The sequence below is a fragment of the Mirounga angustirostris genome, unplaced genomic scaffold, assembly GCF_029215605.1.
Source record: "Mirounga angustirostris isolate CCGP_5_RB_7025 unplaced genomic scaffold, mMirAng1.0.hap1 SCAF_10, whole genome shotgun sequence".
Taxonomy (NCBI): Eukaryota; Metazoa; Chordata; class Mammalia; order Carnivora; family Phocidae; genus Mirounga; species Mirounga angustirostris.
Genome location: NW_026991718.1, coordinates 26,081,896 through 26,102,023, shown reverse-complemented (window position 1 = coordinate 26,102,023; position 20,128 = coordinate 26,081,896). Strand labels below are relative to the sequence as shown.

General features: G+C 39.3%; 1 protein-coding gene across 13 annotated transcripts in view; it reads right to left on the bottom strand.

Annotated features, from left to right (window-relative positions):
* The window catches only part of TTC27 (tetratricopeptide repeat domain 27), a 168,388-nt gene that overhangs the window by 86,141 nt on the left and 62,119 nt on the right, over positions 1 to 20,128 (bottom strand). For 12 of the 13 annotated variants that reach the window (XR_010405508.1, XR_010405510.1, XR_010405509.1 and 9 more), the window contains one exon: positions 13,612 to 13,725. The exons of the other annotated variant lie outside the window; for it this stretch is intronic. Coding sequence is in view for 8 of the 12 variants with exons in the window: in XM_064572083.1 (XP_064428153.1) it covers positions 13,612 to 13,725 (114 nt within the window). In the remaining 4 variants the exon portion in view is untranslated. The remainder of the gene's footprint in view (positions 1 to 13,611; positions 13,726 to 20,128) is intronic. 13 annotated transcript variants of the gene reach the window in all.

Genomic DNA, 20,128 nt, shown 5'->3' with positions numbered 1-20,128 from the left:
GCGGCAGACAGAGGGAGAGGGAGAAGCAGGCTCTCCGCTGAGCAGGGAGCCCAATGCGGGGCTCGATCCCAGGACCCTGGGATCATGACCTGAGCTGAAAGCAGATGCTTAACTGACTGAGCTACCCAGGTGCCCCAAGAGTAGACTAATCTTGATGAGCACTGAGAAAAAATGCACAGAATTGTTGAATCACTATATTACACACCTGAAAATAATTGTAAAAAAAAAAGAGAAAGAAAAAAAAAGAATTATCAAAATAAAAAATCACAAGGATAGACCAAATAATATTAGGAATTAGGCTAATGATCAAAATTAGTGATATAGGAAAAAAAGGTCAAAGAAATCTCCCACAACATCAAGCAAAAATACAAAGAAAAAGAAAGCACAAAATAAAGAGTCATACAAGATAAAATTCAGGTCTCACATAAGCTTACTAGAATTCCTACTGCAGAACTGAAATAGAGAAAAAGGCTTTAAAAAAAAGGGTAAAAGTATAATTAAAGAAATAATGGAAGAAAATACCCTTGAACTACAGAGACATGGCTGTTCACATTTAAAGAACCCAGTAAGTACTCCAAGAGAATAACAATAGTTAGGACATTTGTTAAGCACCTCCTTCCTGAGAGACATTGTTCTAAATATTAACTCATATAATCCTCATAGTAAGTATATTTATGTCATTATACACATGAAGAAATTGAGGCACCGAGAGGTTAAATAGCTTGTGCAAGGCAGAAGCAGCTCATACATAGTAGAGCTTGGATCTGACACCAGGTGGTTCAACTCCAGAACCCATGCTCACATTCAGACATCCAGAGTTCCAAGCATGGAGAGAAAATTCTAAAAATGCTCAAAAAGAGAAGAAAAATATCACTTAAAATGGAACAATAATGGGGTACCTGGGTGGCTCAGTCGGGTAAGCGTCTGACTTTATTTCAGTTCAGGTCATGATCTCAGGATCTTGGGATCAAGCCCCATGTTGGGCTCCTCACTCAGCAGGGAATCCGTTTGAGATTCTCTCTCTCCCTCTGCCCCTTCCCCGGCTTGCATTCTCTCTCTCTCTCAAATAAATAATAAATCTTTTAAAAAATGGAACAATAATCAAACTGCTAACTTATCAGTAAACTGGGATGCTGGAAGATTAAAGAAATGATCTCATTTACAGTCCTACAGAAAATGATTTTGAAACTAGAATTCTATACCCAACCCAACTAATAAATTCTGATGGAAAATACATTCACAATGACTCAAATTTACCACCCATGTCCTTCAGATGAAAGTTACACGGGAAGTAACACAAAAAGACAAGGAAAACAAGGAATGTAACAACCAAGATCAAAGAAACAGTGGTAGCTGACTATGACCTAGAATGAGTAAAAAAAAAAAAAAAAGCAAAAAAGGAACAAATGGAGAATCCTCTGGACCCTGATTGCTGTGAGAGCCTTTGTCAAGCAGCAGAAGTTCAGAGACAAAGCATACGATTTTTTCTCCATAGGTACAATCACAGTATTTGATTATATAATTAAAATATTCATATAATCATAATTATAATACTATAAAGCTGATTTAAAATTTTAAAAATCAACATATGACTAAACACAGATGACATAAATTACAGAATAAAATGTAGAGTAACAATCCCTAACCATTGCAAAAAAAAAGGCATAAAAATGGAAGAGGGGAGGGGCGCCTGAGTGGCTCAGTCATTAAGCATCTGCCTTCGGCTTAGGTCATGATCCTAGGGTCCTGGGATCCAGCCCCACATCGGGCTCCCTGCTCAGTGAGAAGCCTGCTTCTCCTTCTCCCATTCCCCCTGCTTGTGTTCCCTCTCTCGCTGTATCTTTCTCTGTCAAATAAATAAATAAAATCTTTAAAAAAAACAAAAAAAGGAAGAGGGGATGAGATATACTTACTTATCCATAATTCATAGTGTGGAGAAAACAGATTCTATCTAGAGTTGATAAATCAAGGGGCGCCTGGGTGGCTCAGCTGGTTAATAAGCATCCGACTCCTGGTTTCAGCCCAGGTCGTGATCTCAAGGTCATGAGATGGAGCCCCACGTTGGGCTCCACACTCAGCGTGGAGTCTGCTTAAGACTCTTTCTCCCTCTCCCTCTGCCACTGCCCCCCACATCCCTCTCAAATAAATGTTTCAAAAAATTAAAGTTGAAAAATCAAGAAAAAGAGTACAAGCATTTAAAGAAGTATAATAGAAGTATAAATATTTAAAGTTATAATGGAAACCACTAGAACAACAACAAAGAAGAAACTGCTAAAGAGTGAGCTGGGAATTGGAGAATTTACATCTTGCATTTGAGATCCTTCTGAGTAGACTTTTCTCTACTATGTATAGTATGAAAGTTTCTAATATGCAGTTTAAAAATCAAAATACATTAATTAAAGGGCACCTTCAAAAATAGGGGAGAGGTTCAATAAATTATAGCGCCTCCATTTAACAGAGTGACATAAGGCTGCTGGAATGAATGAGCTAGATCCACAGGTACTGGCACGCAGAGCTGATCAGGTTGTTCTGGCAAGACGCAAAAAGGTATAAAGTAATAGAGACTGCATGAACCCACTGATGTTTAAGCATACCGTTTATTTATGCAGAGAAAGAAGTCTAGAAGGTTACAAATTGAGACTGGAAGGCAAGCAAGGTGGGGGAAAACACAATTTTTTACTTCTGTTTCTCTATTGCTTATACTTTTTATAATTAGCAGGTATTACTTCTATAATTAAAAGCAATTAAAAACAGTGACATCGTTTAAAAAAACAAAACATACTTTGCCACTACTAATCATGGACTTGGTCCAAGTGTTACATAAAATACCAGCAGTATGGGTTTCCCTCAGTATAAAAAATAATGTGAAGGACCCCTTTATGAGATTATTCAAAAACAAGTACGAGGTTCACTGTATAAATCCTGACGTTATTATTTCTATGACCAGTTTTTCCCTAATTTTTTGTTATGACATGCCTTTAATCATTACTAGAAATTAAACAGCCATGTAAAGAAAGGACTATCAGCTTTTTTTCTTTTTAAGATTTATTTATTTTAGGGAGTGAGAAGGAGAAAGAATCTCAAGTACACTCCACACTGAGCCCAACCTGGGGTTCAATCTCACAACCTCAAGATCATGACCTGAGCTGAAACCAAGAGTGGGATGCTTAACCAACGGAGCCACTCAGGTGCCCCAGGACTATCAGCTTTTAAAACAGAAGTGTTTTAGCCTATATGGGAGCAATAATCTCCACAACAGTACCAATCATCTTGTTCTGGACCATTCTCCCTCCAGAATCAAATACGATGGAAAACATCTATTCCATTAAAGCATATATACAACTCCAGTATCAAGAACAGATGTTCTTGGAAAACTAAAACTCATTAAAAAATTGTTAAATCTCAATTAACTACCACAGTAAAGAAAGTCAAATGCAGGACAGTCTCCAGTGACAGAAAACTATTATAATCTCCAATTCCCAATTCAATGCACTGTCCTCCCAGAAATTCAAAGGTGAAGGAAAAGATCCCTGTTGGAAAATCATCTTTAGAGGCAGAGCTACCTGAACAGGGGCAGACTGTCCTCATTTAAATTAACAGGGTTAAGAGATAACTGAGTAGTTAAAATTCATTAGCAAGATTATTTTAATAACATAATAACATAAAATAATCAAAAGCAGGGTATGAATAAGTACTAGAGAATATAATCTCACTTTAATTCATTGCTTCTGAATCATAACCACTCAATGTTTCCATAAACATCATTTTCTTTGTCATTACCACCATCATGCCCCAAACATGCAATCGTTAACGAACTCCAGCCTAGAATAATTTTCATGAGATAGGGTGTTTTTAATGGATTGCCCTCACTTTGAAGTTCCTTCTTCCTCTGTGGATCTTGTAACATTGGTTTATTTACCTTTTGGTGGGATGCAATATTCTCCTTTTAAGTTTGGCATTTCTCAGAAATCCCTCCCAAATCGGCCATCTTCAGGACTTGCCATCATATCATTCAGTGTAGCTGCTCATCACCGTGCAAGTTACAGTCGCGACTCTGTCATTAACTAGCCAGGCCAACGGGGGCGAGTCACGTGACTCATCCTACCTGCGCTTCCTCAACTTGTAATATGACAAGACTGAGCTTTTCCCTAAACAGCTCCTTCTGGCTTATTTTTCTTGCAGCCTTAACGGCTTATCGTTTTATCACATTATAACAGCTGAGGAAGGAAACAGATTTTCACAGAAACTAAAACAGAATTTCTCCTAAACATTGTTTTATATAGACAGGTATTTGAAAAATCATTTTCCTCTTAATTCTTCGGGGATGCAGCAACTTCAACAAATACAGTAATATCGAACTCTGAATCAGAGAATTGGCAAGAGTTCAGATGATGAGGTAAATAGCTCAACAAGGCACAGAAAATGAGACAAATCCTGCATTCACCTTGTCACATGATCTGGCTAAATCCCAAAATTTCTGGGTTGGGGCGTGAAGTGATTTTCTCAGCGGTATCAGCCTGTAAAGGCAGAAATAACAACTCCTCATCCTGTTCTATAGGCAGAGAAGTATACAACTCTCTTCAGAATGCAGGATTCGGATGGCAAGACGGGGAGATACAAGATATAATGAAGGCCAAGACAGGGCAAGATGCGAGAGCATGGTGATGCGGCTCCCTCTTTAAGTCTATTTTCCTCAAGCACATCCTTTTATTATTTGATGCGCAAAAACATAATGTGCATAATTCAGAGAATAATGTAGGTTTCAAATTAAAAAGATGTGCTATCCACTTACAAACTTACCACTCTACTTTTTGAGTTTAACTCCTGCTCCAAAAGAAAACTGAATGACGACAGTTACTTCATATGCCGAAGTTAACGTAAGAGATGAATGCAAAGCAAATCATTTCTAAGTCAGTATGTCCTTCATTAATAAATAAATGTAATCTAGTACTATTTGTATTAAGGCCAAACTTTGGCCAAAAAAAAAAATTTTAACTGTTTCCCAAAATAAAATTTAAAAAATTTATGTGTAGTCTCCTTGAACAAAAAACTATACACATATTTTAATAAAATATGCATATTTGATCATTTTAACACCGGTTATTTCAACATTCTGCTCAGTGTGAAATGAGCTTTTAATAAACGAACTTCAATACAATAGGAGTAATTCAGCATGAATAATTTAAAGTACTGATCACAAAACCACACCTTCACCTTCCTTCTTTGCTTTACACTGGGCGTGGGATGCGCATGTGGCCCCCTGCTGTCAGCTCTCTCAGCGTCCCCTACAGCCACCAAGAGCACCTAGCCTGAGGTCTCGTCCATTCCCAGGGCCGCCTATATCCCATGGCGGGGAAGGGAAGGTAGAAAGTCAGGGGGACGCGCAGCATGAGAAATAGCCTGGGGATGGTGGGCCCGCACCTCCGTGTGACTTCTTCCTCAGCCCGATCCCACTCCCTCCTGTTTCTTCAAGTGGCACTTAACCCTGATCTCTGTGTCTCATTGTTTTGGAGAAAACAACTTGTGACAATAATATAAAGGGCTCTGAGGTATGATGATACTCAGTGAAAAGAAGTAAAATGGTTAAAACAGTATGTGACAAAGTGTAGAACACAGAGTAGGCCCTCAATAAATTCAAACAGTACGCAGGAAGAAAAGCAAAAGGACATGGTAACTGCATTGTATTTTGCAGACGGGGGGGAGGGGGCTGAAAAAGAGGAGGTGGAAAATAATTCCAAGACAAAGAATTTGGCCCTTTGAATGTAAGCTCCTGAAAGCTTACATATTAATTATCTTAGCATACCCAGGGCCCAGTACAGTAGCTGGTACATACTAATAATTCAATAAATGTTTGTTAACTGGGAGGTTAGTAGCACTGACATTATAGTAACTTGGTAACCCTCCTGTGGGTTTGCCAAACTATGCTGACACAGAAAAGTTCTGGAAAGGAACGTGGGATTTTTGTTTTCATGGATTTTTTGTTTGTTTTTTTATCTGCATGGATTTTTTTGAACAAAAACTTCACTTAATCCAGATAAACATCTGCTTTTACCTGGCAACTAACAGACTTTTAAATGCAGGGGACCTATTTCGAAGAACTTTAAAAAGCTCTTAAAGACTGTTTTTAAAGTGCTCACATTGTTTAGTCTCCTGATACCGCTCTTTGAAAATAATCTTATTCTGAACATTTTTTCCCAGAGTTTAATTTAAGCAGCCATACAAAAAAAAAGTGTCATAAGTATCACCATCTTTCATTTTACCTTCAATTTCACTGAAGGTAAATTAACTGATTTCTCTAACTTAGAACAACTACATAAATCATCTCTTGGATCTGTATTTCTATCCATACTAAATCTGCTCCCAGTAAGCAGGCCTATGAAAGTAATCCCCAATTGAGGTTTCTGCTTCGATTTTCACCAATAAATGCTACCGTACTCTAGGACTCTCTTTGAAACTCTGACTTCTGTCATGTTACCCATAGTTCCTTTTACTCAGAGGAGAAAATCCACATTCTGCAGCCTTATATGAGGGTTGACATCAGAAACAAAACAGACAGCCCTTCCAATATTTATCTCACGCTGCTCCCCAGCATGAACCAGACTGAAGGACTCTGTAGTCCACACACATTACATGCATTCTCCCTAAGTCACCTCTTCCTCCTTCCTACCACCCAGCCTTGTAAACTGTACCAAGTTATGATTATTTGGTAAACCTGAACATACTTCACCCAGTATTTACATCTCATTATGTATTTCCTTCCGATGTTCCCAGTTAAAAATCTAACTCGAGCCTCATTAAAATAAGAAACATCTGGACCTAGGACATGCACTGCCCACCCCCCATTGTTCAGATGCTGGGCAGGAGCTGCCTATTGAACCGGAAACCAAACAAGCAGCAGTGATGACGTGGTACCCACAGGCATACACATTCCCTTTTTTTTTAAGATTTTATTTTTAAGTAATCTCTACACCAGCATAGGGCTCAAACTCACCACACCTTGAGATGCAGAGTCGCCAGCTCTACCAACTGAGTCAGCCTGGCATCACCAGGAATACACATTCTTAAATCAAGATAAACTTTTCTAATTAGAATATAAATGTGTTTGGGTTGTTTTTTTTTTTTTTCATTTAAGATAAACTTTTTATTTTGGAACAATTTCAAATTTACAGAAAATCTGAAAAGACACTATGGAGAGTTCCTATACAGTCTTCACCCAATTTCTCTTGATGTTAACAAATTACCTAATCACGACCTATTTTTCAAGACTAAGAAATTAACATTGGCCCATTACTATTAATTAAACTACAGACTTTATTTGTATTTCATTAGCTTTCCCATTAATGCCCTTTTTCTGTTCCAAGATCTGATCTAGGATACTATCAAGTTGCCTTAGTCTCTCTCTCTGATCTGTGTCGGTTTCTCAGTTCATGTTGTTCATGACCTGGACACTTTTGAAAGAGTACTAGCCAGGTATTCCATAGGATGTCTCAATTGGGTTTTTTCTGATGTTGTCTTGTAATTAAACTGGTGTTACTGGTTTGGTGGAAGGCTCCCACAGGGGTGAAGTGCTCTTTTCACCATAGCCTATGATCAGAGGGTATGTGAGATCAATAGACTTATTGCTGGTGATGCTAACCATGATCACCTGATTAAGGTAGGGGTTGCCAGGTTTCTCCACTGTAAAGCTACCATTGTTCTGTATCCATACAGAAGTGATGCACTAAGTGATCACTAAGTGATCACTAAGCCCAACTCATACTTTAGGAGAGAGAGACTAAACTTCACCTCCTAGACAGGGGGAGTATCTACATAAATTATTTAAAATTCTTCTGTCAGGAAGACTTGTCCTTTATCCCATTTATTCAATCATTCATTCATTTATGGCAGTATGGACCCATGTATTTATTTTATAACTTGGATTATAATCAAATACTATGTTATTCATTTTGTTGCTCAAATTGTTCTAGCTTTGGCCATTGAGTTCTCTTTCAGATTAGCTGCGGTGTCCTTCTGACATGCCCCCAACTCCCTTTTTCTTTTTAAGATTTATTTATTTATTTGAGAGAGAGAGAGAAAGAGAGCACAAGTGAGAGGGGCAGAAGAAGAGGGAGACAGAATCTCAAGCAGACTCCACACTGGGCGGGGAGCCTGACATGGGGCTCAGTCTCATGATTGTGAGATCACAACTTGAGACAAAACCAAGAATCAGATGCTTAACCAACTGTGTCAACCAAGTGCCCCCCAGATCCCTTTTCTTAACACTACCTTATATTCTTGCACTACAAAAGATGTTCCACGCCCATCTTGTATTTTCCCTGCTTCAGCTACCCTAGTCCTAAACTCAGCCATCTATGCAAGGAGCATGGGTCCCTCTTATTGAAGACTGGAATTTAGAAACCAAGATCTGGGCACTAGGTGTGCTCATCTGCTATTGAGGTGCCACTGCTCTAAACGTTCGGTGGACAGAGCTAGTAAAGAGTTAGACCCTACAGATTAATCTTTGTACCTCCAGTAACATTAGCAGAGTGCTCTCAGCTTAGTCCATACAGGTTAAACTACTGTAAAAAGAAATTTTTAAAATATACTTATTAAGCAAGACATAATTTTCTTTCTCATTTATAAATCCAGTGATAAGTGATGCAGAGCTGGTAAAAGAGCTCTGCATTCCTCAACACACGGCATCTCTGATCTAAGATGGCAGCCCCACTTCTCCTGACCTTCTACACAATAGGAAAGGACAAAAGGCCAGGGTACACATCATTTCCACCCACATACTGTTATGCAAAGGAGTATGGGAAGTCATATGTCTGGATAAAACTAAGGTTCTATTACTAAATGAAGGATGGATAACTGGGAATAATTAGCATTCTCAGACACAGAGAATCCACTTCTGCTTTTACTATAGCAACAAACAGTATACTCTATACTTAAGCTTATCTCATTCACATGAGCTGAAATTCTGTCAAAATAAAAAATTAAGAGTAAAGTAAATAAGTAATGACAGCATAAGATTACATCCCAATGAATAAAACAGAAATCCACGAGTCCACACTCAAATAAATAAATAAGTGGAGGAATAAATAAAAAGAAGAAAAAGCTCTTCCCTATAGCAGAATACCAACTAAGATATTATAAAATCATTATAAAATTGCCACTTGGCAATCATCATAATAACTTCCCCTCTCAAGAAACATCAATAAATGTTAAAACAAGTGGATGAAAATTGGATGATAATCTCAAAGTAACTCCCCCCAAAGGCTTATTACTTACAAGGTAAAGAGTAACTTTACATTGGGGAGAAACTCCACCAACATGACCTTATTCAAGTGATCAGAGAGCATCACAGAACAACTCACAGCCTCTGACACCTGAGAGGGACACCGTGAGAAGAGTACTACAATACTTCTGGAATATTACTGTCAAAATTGTGTAACCTGAATTGAATGATGAGGAAATGTCAGAGAAACCCAAATTGAAAGACAGTCTCCAAAATAACTGGCTGGTAACCTTCAAAATCATCAACCCCACAGAAGTCAAGAGAAGCCTGAGGAACTGCTCCAGACAAAAGAAACTCAAAGGATGAGGCAGCTCAATGCTGTGCTTGGATCCTTTTGCTACAAAGGACATTATTAGGACTATTGATAAAACTTGACTGGGGTCTCGTCAGAAGGGTGGATGGTAGTTCTTCACATCTTTTTTTTTTAAGAGAGGGAGAGAGAGGTGGGGGGAGGAGGAGAGGGAAAGAGCGAATCTTTTTTTTTTTTTTTTTTAAGATTTTATTTATTTGACAGAGAGAGACACAGCAAGAGAGGGAACACAAGCAGGGGGAGTGGGAGAGGGAGAAGCAGGCTTCCCGCAGAGCAGGGAGCCCGATGTGGGGCTCGATCCCAGGACCCCGGGATCATGACCTGAGCTGAAGGCAGACGCTTAACGACTGAGCCACCCGGGTGCCCTGGAAAGAGCGAATCTTAAGCAGGCTCCACACCCCGTGCGGAGCTTGACTTGGGGCTTGATCCCACGACCCTGAGATCATGACCTGAGCTGAAATCAAGAATCAGATGTTTAACCAACTAAGACCCGCAGGCACCTTTCTTCACATCATTCTTACAACTAAATTGTTCCAAAGCAAAAAATAAATTTTTAAAAATACCATTGTCATTGACTTCATGAAATCCTACATCTTTTGCAACATTTTAAATTTTTCTTGGCCATCAGACTGCATCACAGTTAGGTTATTAGACAATCTGTGAAAGAGACCATAGTCTGCATCACAGTTAGGTTATTAGACAATCTGTGAAAGACACTAAATGCTAGTCAATGGATGAGAATAAACATAAAGTTTCCCTAAATTCTGTGAGCCATTTTAGCATATTATCGGACTCCAGGTGGGGGTCAGTAGAACCCCTGATTTATAGCCAGTCAGTCAGAACCAGACCTAAGGTTGGCATCTAAAGTAGAGGGCAGTCTTGCAGGGGTGGTTCAATATTCGCATATCAATCAAAATAATATACATTAATAAAAGAAAGGATAAGATCCCCTCAATAGATGCAGAAGAAGCATTTGACAAAATGCAGCATCCATTTTGATAAAAACCTTCAACAAAGTAAGTATAGATGGAACATACCCCAACATTATAAAGGCCATATATGAAAGACCCACACCCATAAGATCATCCTCAATGGGGAAAAACTGAAAGCCTTTCCCTATGTTCAGGAACAAGACAGGGAGGTCCACTCTCACCATTACTATTGGTACTGGAAGTCTTAGCCTCAGCAATTAGACAACAAAAAGAAATAAAAGGCATCTAAATTGGCAAGAAAGAAGTCAAACTTTCACTATTTGCAGACGACATGATACTTTATATAGAAAACGCTGAAGACTCCACCAAAAAATTGCTAGAACTAATACATGAATTCAGCAAAGTTGCAGGACATAAAGTCAATGTACAGAAATCTGTTGCATTTCTATACACCAATAATGAAGCAACCAAAAAATAAATCAAGGAATCTATCCCATTTACAATTGCACCAAAAACCCTAAGATACCTAAGAATAAATTTAACCGAAGAGGTAAAAGATCTGTACTCTGAAAACTAAAGAACACTTATGAAAGAAATTGAAGAGGACACAAAGAAATGGAAAAACGTTCTGTGCTCATGGATTGGAAGAACAAACATTGTTAAAATTTCTATACTACCCAAAGCAATCTACATACTTAATGCAATCCCTATCAAAATAACAACAGCATTTTTCACAGAACCACAACAAACAATCCTAAAATTTGTATGGAACCACAAAAGACCCCAAATAGCCAAAGCAATCCTGAAAAAGAAAAGCAAAGCTGGAGGCATCACGATTCTGGACTTCAAGCTATATTACAAAGCTGTAGTGATCAAGACAGTATGGTACTGGCACAGAAACAGACATAGAGATCACTGGAACATAGTAAAGAACCCAGAAACGGACCCACAACTATATGGTCAACTCATCTTTGATAAAGCAGGAAAGACTATCCAATGGAAAAAAGACAGTCTCTTCAACAAATGATGTTGGGAAAACTGGACAGTAACATGCAGAAGAATGAAACTGGACTACTTTCTTACACCATACACAAAAATATATTTAAAATGGATGAAAGACCTAAATGTGAGACATGAAACCATAAAAATCCTAGAAGAGAGCTCAAGCAGTAATTTCTCTGACATCAGCCATAACAACATCTTTCTAGATATGTCTCCTGAGGCAAGGGAAACAAAAGCAAAAAGCAAAAAAAGGGAACTACTGGGAGTTCATCAAGATAAAAACCTTCTGCACATCAAAGGAAACCATCAACAAAACTAAGAGACAACCGACAGAATGGGAGAAGATATTTGCAAATAACATATCTGATAAAGGGTTAGTATCTAAAATCTATAAAGAACTTATCAAACTCCACACTGAAAAAACAAATAATCTAATTAAGAAATGGGCAGAAGACATGAACAGATATTTTTCCAAAGAAGACAGCCAGATGGCTAACAGACACATGAAAAGATGCTCAACATCACAGATATCAGGGAAGTACAAATCAAAACCACGATGAAATATCACCTCACACCTGTCAGAATGGCTAAAATTAACAACACAGGAAACAACAGTTGTTGGCAAAGATGTGGAGAAAGGGGAACCCTCTCTGCACTGTTGGTGGGAATGCAAACTGGTTCAGCCACTCTGGAAAACTGTATGGAGATGGCTCAAAAGTTAAAAATAGAACTACCCTATGATTCAGCAATTGCACTAGTAGGTATTTACCCAAAGGATACAAAAATACAGATTGGACAATGGAACATTACTCGCCATCAAAAAGAATGAAATCTTGCCATTTGCAACAACGTGGATGGAACTAGAGGGTATTATGCTAAGTGAAATAAATCAGTCAGAGAAAGACAAATACCATATGATTTCACTCCCATGTAGAATTTAAGAAACAAAACAGATGAACAAATGGGAGGGGGGTAAAAAAGAGAGAGAGAGAGAGGAAAACAAACCCTAAGAGACTCTTAATAGAGGACAAACTGAGGGTTGATGGGGGGAGGTGGGTGGGGGTTGGGCTAGATGGGTGAAGGGTATTAAGGAGAGCAATGGGTGTTGTATGTAAGTGACGAATCACTGAATCCTACTCCTGAAACCAATATTGCACTGTATGTTAACGAACTAGAATTTAAATAAAAATTTGAAAAAAATAAATAACATTTCTGAAATTGACACTTGTTAAAATTTATGGCATCTTAAAAAATAAAATAAAATAAAATAAAAATAAAGTAGAGGGCAGTCTTGTCGGTCTGAGCCCTTAACCTATGGTGTCTGCACTAAGTCCAGATAGTGTCAGAACTGATGTCCACAAGGAAGTGGAGAAATGCTTGGTATGGAAGACCCACACATCTGGTGTCAGAAGTGTTGTGAACAGAGGAACAGTTTTGCTTCAGAAAGGTTAAATATTGTGGTCACAGAGCTACTAAGGGACACAGCTGGGCTTTGGAGCCAAACAAATTCTAAAACCCACACTCTAGAAAATAACAAAATGAACAAAAGGAAAGCCATCTCATTATTTTATATTCACAACACATATATATGCTTACTTTTTAAAGATTTTATTTATTTATTTGAGAGAAAGAGAGAGAGAGTGCACACAAGTGGGAGGAGGGACAAGCAGATTCCCCACTCAGCGGGGAGCCCACCCTGGGGTCAATGAATTGAGCCAAAGCCAGATGTTTAACCAACTGAGCCATCCAGGCACCCCTATGCTTATTAACAGCAATAAAGAGTTAATCATAAGTTTTTGTTGTTGTTGTTGTTTTAAAGATTTTATTTATTTGACAGAGAGAGAGAGAGCATGTGCACAAGCAGGGGAGCAGCAGAGGGAGAGGGAGAAGCAGGCTTCCCGCTGAGCAGGGAGCCCAATGCGGGGCTCGATCCCAGGACCCTGGCATCATGACCTGAGCCGAAGGCAGACGCTTAATGACTGAGCCCCCCAGGTGCCCCAATCATTAGTTTTTGATGTAGTGTTCAGTGATTCATTTGTTGCATAAAGAAGAGTTGGAAGAAGAACAAAAACTGTCACATTAATTCTCACCTGTGTCTGCCTCATTGCGCGCTCCACTCGGCGTGCGCTTCCTCTGTCAAGTTTGGTCCGGAGGATCAAGGCTGATGTCTGAATGGCCCAAAACTTTGGTTGTGAAAGCAAAAACTGATGGAAGAGAATTAAAAAACAAACACAAAAAGAAGGCATGAGCTTGGTGATTCCACTCTGATTAGTACAAAATTAACTCTTCCAAAAATATCAGAATACAGCTGAATGCAGATCTGAAAATCTTCTCGGTGAAAAATAATAAAACATGTGCTGTCCAATATTTTTGTGAAGAATTTGTTCACTTGAGCAGTCATTACTTAACCTACTGGATCCAATCTATTGAATAAATCCCTTAAGGAATAAATCAAAATCTTTCCAGGTAATCAAAACAATAGGCAGACTGTATCACATTAGAAATTAATAAATCTTTTTATCTCATAGGTTATAAAAAATGTGAGAAAATAAACTACCTCAAAATATCTTTCCCAAATTTGAAATAAATCTTTAAACATTAGCCAAACTCAAACATAAAAACAAATCATTAGAAATCTGGTAACTTTTTACTTAAAATACATCCTAATTCATAGATACAAATGCAAATCAAACTTCAAGTACACGGAATGCCCAAGAATTAAGTATTTGCTCACTTAAAGGCAACAGAATGGGAGAAGGTATTTGCAAATGACATGTCAGATAAAGGGCTAGTATCCAAAATCTATAAAGAACTTACAAACTCAACAGCCAAAGAACAAATAATCCAATCAAGAAATGGGCAGAAGACATGAACAGACATTTCTGCAAAGAAGACATCCAAATGGCCAACAGACACATGAAAAAGTGTACAACATCACTCGACATCAGAGAAATCCAAATCAAAACCTCAATGAGATACCACCTCACACCAGTCAGAATGGCTAAAATTAACAAGTCAGGAAACGACAGATGTTGGCAAGGATGTGGAGAAAGGGGAACCCTCCTACACTGTTGGTGGGAATGCACGCTGGTGCAGCCACTCTAGAAAACAGTATGGAGTTTCCTCAAAAAGTTGAAAATAGAGCTACCATACGACCCAGCAATTGCACTACTGGGTATTTACCCCAAAGATACAAATGCAGTGATCCGAAGGGGCACAGGCACCCCAATGTTTACAGCAGCAATGTCCACAATAGCCAAACTATGGAAAGAGCCTAGATGTCCATCAACAGATGAACGGATAAAGAAGATGCGGTGTGTGTGTGTATATATATATATATATACACACACAATGGAATATTATGCAGCCATCAAAAAATGAAATCTTGCCGTTTGCAACTACGTGGATAGAACTAGAGGGTATTATGCTAAATGAAATAAGTCAATCAGAGAAAGACAAGTATCATATGATCTCACTGATATGAGGAATTTGAGAAACAAGACAGAATCATAGGGAAAGGGAGGGAAAAATGAAACAAGATGAAACCAGAGAGGGAGACAAACCATAAGAGACTCTTAATCTCAGGAAACAAACTGAGGGTTGCTGAAGTGGAGGGGGGTGGGAAGGATGGATGGCTGGGTGATGGACTTTGGGGAGGTATGTGCTATGGTGAGCTCTGTGAATTGTGTAAAACTGATGGATGAATCACAGAACCGTACCCCTGAAACAAATAATACATGATATGTTAATAAAAAAAAAATTTTTTTTAAGGCAAAAGACCTTCTTTTCTTCAATACGTATTACAGAAAACCAATCTAAAATGTACAAGAATGCTTTCTAGCCTTGGTTAGGGTAGTGAGTCCCTGATTCAGTTAAAATGCTTTCCCAGGGGCGCCTGGGTGGCTCAGATGGTTAAGCGTCTGCCTTCAGCTTAGGTCATGATCCCAGGGTCCTGGGATCGAGCCCCGCATCGTGCTCCCTGCTCAGCGGGAAGCCTGCTTTCCCTCCCCCACTCCCCCTGCTTGTGTTCTCTCTCACGCTGTGTCTCTATCAAATAAATAAATAAAATCTTTTAAAAATAATAATAAAATAAAATAAAATGCTTTCCCAGAGGGGACACCTTAATAAAAACTGGCCTAAGACAAAAGCTCAAATATGCAAGGACTAAGTCCTAACCCCAGAAAGCTGTGACAGCCATGAGCTCAGAGAATGTAGTAGAAACCATGGACTATGACTGCACATGTAGTGGGGAAAAAAGTAAAAGTTCTGGGTGAGTGAAAATGGGCAAAATGTATGATGATGCTGTAGGGACTGCGTGGTGTAATGAACAGTTTTCGCTCTCTGCTGATGATCTGGAATCCACACTGTTTCCTGGAGATCATCTACAATTGTACATTCAGTCAAGACTGCTGCGAAACAAGGGAAGATGCTTATTTGTCGGAAAGCTGACTATATCCTTGATCAGTTGCTTGTTTCTAAAAGTCAGTGCGGAAACACCCTAGTTAAATTAAGAGTCCAATTAATCATTCAAAACCTAGCTGCACATTAGAAGCACTTGAGAAGCTTTTGGTTGTTTTGTTTTTTTTTTTTTTTAAGTAAATCAGATCTCTGAGAGTAGCATCTGGTAACTGTGTTTTTAAAACATTCCCCAGGTAATTCGAAACCATAGCGACGTTTAGGAACTGCAAGGCTAAACCAAAACAATAAACATCAACAACCACAAAAACTTAACTCTAACAGCAGTTTTTGAGTGTTTGTGACTCCAGGAATGACTGACTTCTTCATTGAGTGACTGCCATTAGGATTTCCCAAGGACTGAATCATTCTAAATCCTTGTTTTATTACCAAAAAGTATATTCTTTAAAAAATTTTTTTAAGTAGGCTCCACGCCCAGCATGGAGCTCAATGCAGGGCTTGAATTCACGACCATGAGATCAAGACCTGAGCCAAGATCAAGAATCCGATGCTTAACTGATTGGGTCACCCAGGTGCCCCCACCAAAAAAGTATATTCCTTATCAGAATTACAGAACAGAATGGGAACTGTATTATAACAAGTAATTTTTATAAGAAAGGTGCATTTATTTTAGGGTAGTCCTATTAATATTTCTTTATCAACTTTGTGCATTACACTGAAGGAAAATTTAAAACTGAGGCCTGAATAGTTATTTTTTGAACCTACTGTGTCAAATATTAAAGTATAATTTGAAGGAGTTATAAAGTCACAATAAACATTGATCTAATTATTTAAAAAATCCTAGGTACTTAACTTATTTGAAGAGCGTGTATATGTGTGTGTTGTCAAAGTTTCTGAACACAATTCACAAAACTTTATCAGCAAAAGTTAAATGGCTCTAAGAAGAGCTTTATTCAGAAATGTAAAGATAGAATTTATTTATGTGTTGTATGTGATCCCCAGTTCCACTTTTTACTGTAGAGTGAATAACTGGTAAATTTTTCCCTTTCTTAGAATTCTTCAATATTATCTCTTGAATAAAATTTGCATTAACGTTAACGGGAAAAAAAAATAACTATTAGGATGAGATAATACAAGTATTTGTTTTTGGTCAAATTCATTTATCACTCCAAATTCTTATTAAGAGTTAGGAGGAGGGGGGCACCTGGGTGGCTCAGCCGGTTAAGTGTCTGGCTCTTGGTTTCGGCTCAGGTCATGATCTCATGGTCCTGGGATCAAGCCCCAGGGTCGGGGTCAGGGGTCCGCGCTCAGTGGGGAGGTCTGTTTCTCCTTCTGCCCCTCCCCCTGCTCGTGCTCATGTGCTCTCTCTCTCTCAAATAAATAAATAAATAAAATCTTTAAAAAAAGAGAGAGAGAGAGCAGGGGGTCTTTAATTCTATCTCATTCCTTACAACTCCTTACTGTACCACCGTGTGAGTTACCTCCCTTGGTCCCTAGAGACATGTGAATTTTCAACTCTGGATCAAGGCCAACCCCCTTACAATAAAAAGGAAAATGAAGCACCAACAGGTTAAGCCACTTGCTCTGTATCACACCTTCATTAGTAGCAAAAGCTGATTCTAACACTTGGTCTCTTGATCCCCAGAACATCTTTATAGTGTTTTTTCAACACTTTCCCCAGATATGATCACCCCCTGGAAGTGATGATACTACCCAGGAAACTCTGGTCAAGCAACGTAAGCAGCGGACTCAGTAAAGAACGCTGGGAAACTGCTCTGCTAAGGGGAGCAGGAGAAGGAGAGTGAACGAATAAGGGAGGAGGAGAATCAATAGATGGGGTCCTACCAAAGTGTATTCATTCATTAATTCACTTGAGCACCTACTCTGTACAAGGCCATGTGCACAAGGCCCCAGGGACAAACTAGTAAGCAAGACAGACAAGGTCCCCGCGGTCACGGAATTTACATTCTAATGCAATGTCCATTAGGTAATCTCATCGTTGTATAACTGTGCAAATTAAAATATTTTATCCCCTTGAGGTAGACGAACCATGAGAGACGATGGACTCTGAAAAACAACCTGAGGGTTCTAGAGGGGAAGGGGCTGGGGGGATGGGTTAGCCTGGTGATGGGTATTGAGGAGGGCACGTTCTGCATGGAGCACTGGGTGTTATGCACAAACAATGAATCATGGAACACTTCATCTAAAACGAATGATGTAATGTAGGGGGGATTAACATAACAATAAAAAAATTAAAAAAAAATTTTATCCCCTTGAAATATACTTTACCAGATTAACCTATAACTGTATCTTGTTAGCCTCCATTAACTAAAATCTACGAGAAAGGGCGCCTGGGTGGTTCAGTCGTTAAGCGTCTGCCTTCGGCTCAGGTCAGGATCCCAGCGTCCTGGGATCAAGTCCCACATCGGGCTCCCTGCTTGGCGGGGAGCCTGCTTCTCCCTCTCCCACTCCCCCTGCTTGTGTTCCCTCTCTCGCTGTGTCTCTCTCTGTCAAATAAATAAATAAAATATTTAAAAAAAATAAAATAAAATCTACGAGAAAAATGGCTTCATCAACATAAGTAGGTGTATATGGCACTATATAAAGACACATAAGGTAAAATACATTAAAGAACTATTTAAAATGCGTAACACTGTTTGATCTCAAATACTTTCAAAGGAAACAACTCTTTTCATAAAGTAAATCTGCAAAGTGATTCTACTACCCACAATGGGTCGCATCACTGCCTTACTTTCTCTTCACCCGATTAAAGGGACTGTCTCTGTACCTTTGTGACAGGACGGAAGAGCATGGAGGGAAGGGCTCTGTAGCACAGTGGGAACATTCTCCAAGCCAGCCAGAGCTTGTGCAGAATCCCAGCTCCACCACGTGAGAGGAGTCACTGGGTGACCTTGGGACGTTTCAGGGTCTCACTTTCCTCCTCTCTAAAACAGGGGTAACTATCTCTCACAGGTTGTGAGGAGGATTAAATATGAATTAGGTAAAACTTAACAAGCCTCTGAGAGTACCCACTGAAGTGGCCCCCTCCAGATTTCCCCTCCTGAATGCTTTCTCTCACCCCTAACAGAAAATCACCACCCTAACCTCTGATAGGGTTCACGACACACTACCCCCAAAATATGGCACCTGAGCATATTGAATATTTTAAGCCAAAGGAGTCTGAGGAAACAGCAGAAGCAGGAAGATCACTCTGACCTTCCCCCTGTCCCTCTGCCCTGAAGCAGGTCATAAAACCCTGCTGTGAGAGCGTCCTCCCTACATCCTATACCCGGAGGAAAAGAGCATCCTTTACACCTACACCTTACACTCTCTGACCTAGCACATTCCTCCATGATGCCCACTCTTCATCAAACCGAGCATAAACATACTCAAGTTTAACTGCTTCTTCAGGTCTTTGTTTCCTTATGAAGCCTCCCATGTCACAAAAAAAATCTGTATTAAATAAATCTGTGTGCTTTTCTCATGTTAATCTGTCAGGTTAATTTGCAAACCCAGCCCTAAGAAGGTCCAAGAAAACTTATCCTCCCCTACAGCTCCCAACCACACTGATGAAGCGCTTGTCAGAGTTAAAACCCAGCTTTAAGGTTTGCACACCAAATAGGGGAGGTATTTTCCTCAGAAAAATAACAAATGCGCTGGCATGAGAACAAGAGTTTGCCTGAGACTTTTATGCGAAGGTCAAGCAAAACATTCTCACTGAACACTGAGAGTAAAATGCAATCTTACAGACATTTGAAAAGCTTTACAGAAGGAACTGGCCGAATAATGGCATCACTGAAGAATGCATTTATCTTATATCTGTTTGGCCAGGACACTTGGGAAAGTCTTTCTAGAAGGAGGTAAATTCGGATAGGCTGTGTTTAATATATTTTTAGAACACTGCTGCCCACAAGGTAAGTCAATCATAATTAGGTAAGAAAAAGAAAATTCAGTGGGGGAATATCTGCTACAACGCTCTACCAACATGAAGAAAATGCTATTTTTAAGAAATAACCGATCTAATAGTTCAGGAAGCAAACCCAATGGAGGGAGCACCAACCTACCTACCCAGGCAGCAAGCCGGCTGGTGAGAACTGAAGCGCGTCTGTCCAGATGGATGGGCAGAGCTGATCCAGAGTCTCCACTGCATCCTTGGCCAGAGTTACTCTTAATTCCACTCAATTCAGGACC